Here is a 7,048-nt window from a genome sequence, read left to right on the forward strand (position 1 = left end):
AAACATATTCTCATGCCAAATAGAAACAATCCATTCTCATTATCCCCTTTCACAGCATAAGAAAATAACTAAGGTTTAGATTTTGTTTACTTTACTTTATATATCTTTTTCAAAACTCTTGATTTTTTTTTGGGCCTGCCCGTTTTAATTGGACAATTTTTTAAATATATTAATTTTGTCGGGCCATTTTTTACGTTAATATACCATATCACCTAACTTACTACATGTTTAAAAATAGAATTATTTTATTAAAAAAAAACTATTTCACAATTGACACAATGAATAGCATGATGCAATATATTCATCAGATAAAAAATTAAATGAACATAATTTTCTTATTGTATTGGGTTGAAAATTTTTATGCTATTAATAATAAGATGCAAATGACGTGACTAATTTTTTTAAATTTAAGTAATATATGAAACTATAAGAATTATATTAATTTTATATCAAATGAATATTTTAATAATAAAACAAACAGATTAAAAGTTATGAATGATGTAACCCACTATTTAAATTCCATATAAATATGTAGAGGCGCCTATTTAGTTGAAATTAAAGGTTAATACAAAATTAATCTTTCTTACATTAATTTTTTACTGCAATTATAATTCTATAATAAAATATTTTATTTCACAAATTATAAATGATAATGTCCAATGTCCATTCCTCAAATTTTTTGCATGGTAATAAAATCCATTTCCAGGTTTCCCTCAAACGGGCCATGAGTTTGGTGTCAAGACGACGCCGCATCTGGTGGCAGTGCAGAGCGTTCTGTTGTGACATGTCCTGAGCCGGTGTTTCCACCACCGACAACTGCCCGGTCAAACTCTGCCACGTCAAACCTCAAAACCCTCTCCGCCGCTAAACTCCCTCATCCCCCCCCCCTCTCTCTGCTCTTAATTTTTTCAAGAAAATGTATTTTTTTTCTGATTCCAATATATGCTCACTGTTCACAATTACGACCAAAACTAAAAGGACAACGACAAGCACTATATCACTCCTTCCATGGTAAGAAAGTAACAGCCTTGTTGTAAATTTTTCCTCTGCTTCTGAAAGAGAGTAGGGACAGGAAGGAGATTAAACCCAGAATTCACCGTCATGGTGAATCAAAAATCAAAAAGCTTCCAATTTGTTTGCATTGCTACTCCCATATAGCATCTTCTCTTCTTCATTTCTGTAAAAATCCACATTTCTCCCATGGCTTCCTGCTTGCCCAGCCTTGTTTTTATCACCCTCTTGTTATTCTCCTTCTTCTTCTGCTTGACTTTCTCTCAAGCTACTTCCAGGGATGAATCCGACGAAGACAGCTGCGACAACCGTTGGATCTACCTCCGGAGCCTCCCACCGCGCTTCAACCTCGATCTGCTCATGAATTGCTCCGAATACCCGCTTTTTGACAACTTTTGCCCTTACTTGGCCAATCATGGCCTTGGCCAGAAAACCCATAACCGCTCTTATAGTTGGTATCGCACCGACCCGTTGATGCTTGAACTCATATTCCACCGCCGTATGCTGGAATATCCATGTCTCACAGAAGATCCATTTTCTGCTAACGCGGTTTACCTTCCCTACTATGCTAGCCTCGACGCTTTGCGTTATCTCTACGGTCCGGAGGTTAACTCTAGCGCCGAGCACGGACTCGAATTGTTCGAGTTTCTGCAAGAGGACGAGCCCGGAATCTGGAATCGGCACATGGGTCACGACCATTTCCTGGTGATGGCTCGGCCGGCGTGGGATTTCTCGCAGCCCTTGGAGAATGATCCACCCATATGGGGGACTTCGTTTCTGGAGTTGCCGCAGTTTTACAATGTAACGGCTTTGACATTGGAGTCTCGTGCTTGGCCGTGGCAAGAACACGGGGTCCCTTATCCGACGTCGTTTCATCCGCCAAATCTCGAGCTGTTGGAGTCTTGGATTCAGAGGGCGAGGCGTTCGAAACGCACCGCTTTGGCGATGTTTGCCGGAGGCGGAGGGGTCTCCGCCACGCCTAATATCCGGCGAAGCATTAGGAATGAGTGCGAGAATAACACTGCAAACTCAACCTTATATGGTGGCTATACGAAACTCTGTGACCTTGTTGATTGCTCTAATGGAATTTGTGAGCATGATCCTATAAAGTACATGAGGCCAATGTTGCAAGCAAGTTTCTGCCTGCAACCTCCTGGGGATACTCCGACTCGTAGGTCGACGTTTGATGGATTTCTAGCTGGATGTATCCCGGTATTTTTCGAGGATCAATCGGCGAAATCGCAGTACGACTGGCATTTGCCAGAGAACGAATTCGAGAGCTTCTCGGTGTTTATACCGAAGGAGGATGTGGTGTTCAAAGGGGTGAGGATTTTCGATGTGTTGCGAGGCATTTCTAGAGGCAGAGTTAGAAGGATGAGGGAGAAGGTTTTGGAGATGATTCCCAGAGTTATGTACAGGAGGCATAATAGTTCACCTGGTCTCAGAACTAAGAAAGATGCTTTTGATGTCTCAATTGATGGCACACTGCAGAGAATTCAAACGAGACTTCAAGAACTCAATTTGGCTCTGTGACCTGACATCTCTCTTCAATGTAATTATAATTTTGGTTGCTTTTACTTCTTCATTCCTTCTTTACCTAATTTATCTACTATAGATTCTAGATTAAATCATAGAGCTTTTATTGGTAATAATACGTAGGTTTCGAGGCATTTCCTGGTACTATTCGTTTTGAACTATCTTTGTAGAAGATATATGAAATAGCGAACCAATTCTATCAAAGTTGTAGCTCCCCTGTATCTCGTCTGTATCTTATCTGGTGAATTTGCCTCAAAAGAGATCATGGATATGGCAAGGTTTGGGGTTAAAAATTGATCTGCTTATTATGCCCATGCTAGGTCCTAGAATTCTTTCATATGGATATGGAAGTAGGGTTTGGACTTTTGAGAACCGTGCTTGTGATTTTTCCTTGGGCTAACCTAAAAATTATTGAAGGTTTTGCTTGTACTTTAAATCTTTTGTGGTTTTCTGTTTTTATGTATGTTTGCCATAATTACAAGTCTACGGAACCCAGTAATGTAGCAAGAAAAAATGCATTTTTGCTGGTGATGAGTGTGCATTATGTCTTTTTAATTGGTGATTATTCATTCCCTAGAGTCATTTGCCACCCCATCGTCATGTGATTATTCTGAGTATAGAAATATGGAGATTCATGAAACCAGCAAAATGTGATGAATATGTTTAGAAAGGTTAAGGTCTGAGGTTTACTAAGTTCTACCTTCATTAAGCACACAGTTATATAGTATAGTGGATGAAATTTGGTTGTCTATGAAATATATTTTAATGCGAATTTCAGAAAGCGGGTAATGTTTTATTCAAATCTTATGCCTTATTTCCAGTTTGCACAAAATTCTTTCCTCTTGCTAGGTAACTTATCTGGACAAACTTGAATCAATAACCCGCTGAATTTCATTTTGATGTCATACTTTTGCATGGAAGACTGATGGTTCTGAGGAATAAAATTATGCATCCAGTTTGTCCTAGATAATGTGATTACTGATTAGATAACTAATCTACAGAAATGAGAAAGAAAGATTGAACTAGATGCTGGTGTTTCATATGATTTATCATCTCTGTTGTGTTTTATAAGTAGATCACTACCCTTGATAATTATTCAATACATTCCAGCTTTGCGAGTGAGAAAAGTATATTTAGATTAGATAATCGCCATTCAAGAAAAATGCATGCTTTAAAACTCATGTAACCGCTAGTTTTGCCCTTTTTACCTGCTCCTTTGGAGTGATATATTAATGTGAAAAACATATTAGTCAGGCTACTGTATTAGTTTGTATGTTAGTATTTATGCTTGTCTGATGATATTAGAATACTATTGAAATAAGATGCTGAAACACTTCGACTATTATTCTTCTTAAAACATGAATCTTCTGAGAGAGAACCAGCTTCTGCTTGATTTTTGATTATGACAAAGGTGAGAACACTTCGACTATTATTCTTCTTCCTTTCCATGATATGCATTTTCTTTTTGTTTTCTTGCATTTTGAGTAATTATTTCTTCATGGTGATTTGTTACCAAATTTGGTGGATGGTGGATTAGGTGGTAATCTTATTATTAAGAGTGGGTGGCAACATAACTGTGAGATGTTGACCTTAATTGGGGTAAATGTTGAGAATCAATGGGGCTGTGCTGGCCCACATAAAACGAGTTTGACAGTGACAGTCAGTGGTAAGTGTTGGGGATTGATTGTTGTCGGGGTTAATCAGTATAATCACAGTTCACTGATTGAGGCTTTCATGGTGGATGAAATCATTCTTGAGATTGTTGGGTAGGAAATAGTGAAGAGAGAAACAGAGACAGAGACAGAGTGTTGAGATGGGACTTCCACCGATGTATTCGAATGTACCATGAATATATGTGAGGGAATTAATCATTTGGCGGTTATAGTTTTGACATGATTATAGCTTAGCTTCTAAACTTTAACTAGCTACAATTTAATCCTCACAATTTTGACTTGGTTAAAATTACATTTATGAATTTTGATTCGGTGCAACTGATCCCTTTGAACCATTTAAAATTTTGATCCTTACAATGTAGAACACAATATTATAAGGACTAAGGTTAAACTTTGGGATTAATATTTTAAATGGCTAAACTATAGGTTTTTACATTTCATATGACTTGAGCATTCCTATCTTTGTTTCGGTCTTCCCTAAAACTAAAAATGTTTTTGGGGAAAATGTACTATAGTGACCAAACTGTTTAACTAATTATAAAAAGGATGGTGATGCCGAAGATCTGGATTGCATTGAAAAATCCACTATATGTCACTTTTGTCTTCAAATTCGTAGATAGTGAATGATCTCTCTGACGTCTATTAGGCGTTTGACTACACACGCACACATATAATATTGTGTCTGCATTCTGCATACTGCAAGCAATCATGTGGATTTCGCAAGAACAAAAATCATACATTTTGTAAGATTAGTTGGCCACTTCCCATTTGTTTCCCCCTTTTTCTTTTGGTTAGGTTTTCTGTTTTGTTCCTAAATAGTTAGAAATCGTTTTTTTTTTTACCAACATTTCTTTATTTGAGTAACAAGAAACTGATTTGTTGTAAATAAAAAGTTGAATTTAAATTTTATGAATGGGGACAACAAATTAAAGAGAACCCCATGTGTTTGTGAATTCGTATGGGCCATGTTTTTGCAGAGGTCACCAGACATGATTTAAATTAAGATTCAACAGGTTCTTGGAATCAGACGATGAAGAACTTTTGAAAATAAAATTGAGAAAATTATTCGTGGTCCCAAATAAAGGACTGAAGTCTCGTGATTTATTTATGAAAAAGTAATTTTTTATTAAAAAAATAACGTCATATGCATGGCTGGGTTCGCAAGCGACAAGACAGAGGCTTAACGGAGGAGCAAAAGATGCTGTGGCTTTAGCTCCTCGCTAAGAGACATGGAGACGTCGCTTTCGGCCCCATCACCAAGCATCTAATCAAACTTACGTAACCATTTTTCATTAAAAGACGCAGCCATTTATCTCAGCCATGATAATACGACTACACGGAAGGATTTCTATTATATTTAATCTATTAAAAAAATATTTATCAAAGCATGCTTTTTTTTTTTTCCGTTAAATATTTAGTGTTGGGTAATGCTGACTAAGACGTCTCTATTTTATACACATCAAACCTGGGGCATGCTTCATCAAGTACATTCATTTCACACTTAAATAATAGAGAAACTCATATACAAGTTGATGCCTTTAAAGTCCGCTGATTAGTGCCAAGGATGATCACAATTACGGTTACATCGTCATGGTACTTCCTCCTCCTTCCCGCCGGAACATTCATCAACTCTTCCATGCTGAAACCTGCACCAACATCACTTTGTAAACTGATCAAATGAAATCACAAGAACGACGTAGACAACGTTTGCACCGGTTCTCTCGTACATTAAACAAAATTTGACGAAATAATTGCATTATTTATAATTTGCAACCTCACATTTAAGAAAAACTTGAAAAGAGGTGCTTAGTGTCATTAGGCCAGAAGGCCTCGACAAACTTGTATTTCATGATCGAATGAATAGTTTGAGCTCGGACGTTGTGGACCAGAATTGTGCCTAGAGAAAACTTGTTTCTTGGGGGTAATATAGAAATTAGCATGGGTTGTTGGGATTTTCAAAATTTACCTGCACAATCAGCTGCTTTTGATAGAAGCTGCTCGACAAGAAACTTTGCTGGATCACCAGAAGGGTTGCTCTGGATATAAGACTCTACAAGCTCCACTGCTTCGTCATTGTTGAAGAAATCAAATAAACCATCACTCCCCACTATGACGAAATGATCAGAACTTGAGATCTTATGCACACCTAACGATGGTTCAGCAGAAAATATGGAGGGCTTACAAGATTACGAACCCGAAGGATCCCCATCAATGCATCATTCAGACTTTTCTGCATGTCAATAAAAAATAAGAAAAAATAATTGCTTGGTGGGGTAAGATATTTATAATTGCAATGAAGGGGTTGATCATAAGTAAAATCCAGAACAATAGATGACTAAATCATTCACTCTTTGTTGCCGCTGGCAGCTTCTAAATAATTATAGTTATATACATATATGAAGACATTCTTGTGAATAATCCCTATTAAAAACTTTCGGAAACATCTGGTTCAAATATAAAGAGATGGAATTTTAACCTTTTTCAAGTAGCCAACTCCAATTGCGCGGGTAACCTTCAGTTTTCCTTTCACTCTTCCTGATACAATGGTCATAGGATCATCAGGATGATCAGCCAGAAGCTGAGCTCTTTCGGCTTCATTTTCAACAGTGTGACTATCTGTAAGCTGGATAGCTTTGAGTTTTCCATCCCCATTTGATTCACAATCGCTTGTTGCCAACACTGCTCTGCTGTCACCAAGATTAAGTGTATACAATTCATTCCCATGAAGAAGCACAAGTAAAACACAAGATCCAATCGAAACCAAGTCTGGGCGATCCTCCATTTCTTGGTCAACCATGTGTAGGAAATCATTCTCAACCTGCCTAAGA

At 37.5% G+C, this 7,048-nt stretch overlaps 2 protein-coding genes across 2 annotated transcripts; one reads left to right on the plus strand and one right to left on the minus strand.

The window, feature by feature from the left end:
- The first annotated feature begins 960 nt into the window (after positions 1-960).
- Positions 961-2,840, plus strand: LOC114739995 (probable xyloglucan galactosyltransferase GT19). Its single transcript, XM_028928110.1, has one exon. It carries the CDS (start codon positions 1,201-1,203, stop codon positions 2,542-2,544), a length of 1,344 nt encoding a protein of 447 aa, XP_028783943.1. The 5' UTR covers positions 961-1,200; the 3' UTR covers positions 2,545-2,840.
- A 2,713-nt stretch (positions 2,841-5,553) lies between these two features.
- On the minus strand, positions 5,554-7,044 carry LOC114739999 (probable protein phosphatase 2C 40; the record flags this gene model as incomplete). Its single annotated transcript, XM_028928113.1, is given in 4 exon segments — positions 5,554-5,866; positions 6,187-6,387; positions 6,390-6,450; positions 6,697-7,044. Coding segments are annotated over 4 exon segments (738 nt in total), but the record flags the coding sequence as incomplete, so codon positions are not given.
- Positions 7,045-7,048: the final 4 nt, after the last annotated feature.

This window comes from Neltuma alba, unplaced genomic scaffold (genome assembly GCF_004799145.2).
Source record: "Neltuma alba isolate B1F8T4 unplaced genomic scaffold, ASM479914v2 tig00003011_pilon, whole genome shotgun sequence".
NCBI classification, from domain to species: domain Eukaryota; kingdom Viridiplantae; phylum Streptophyta; class Magnoliopsida; order Fabales; family Fabaceae; genus Neltuma; species Neltuma alba.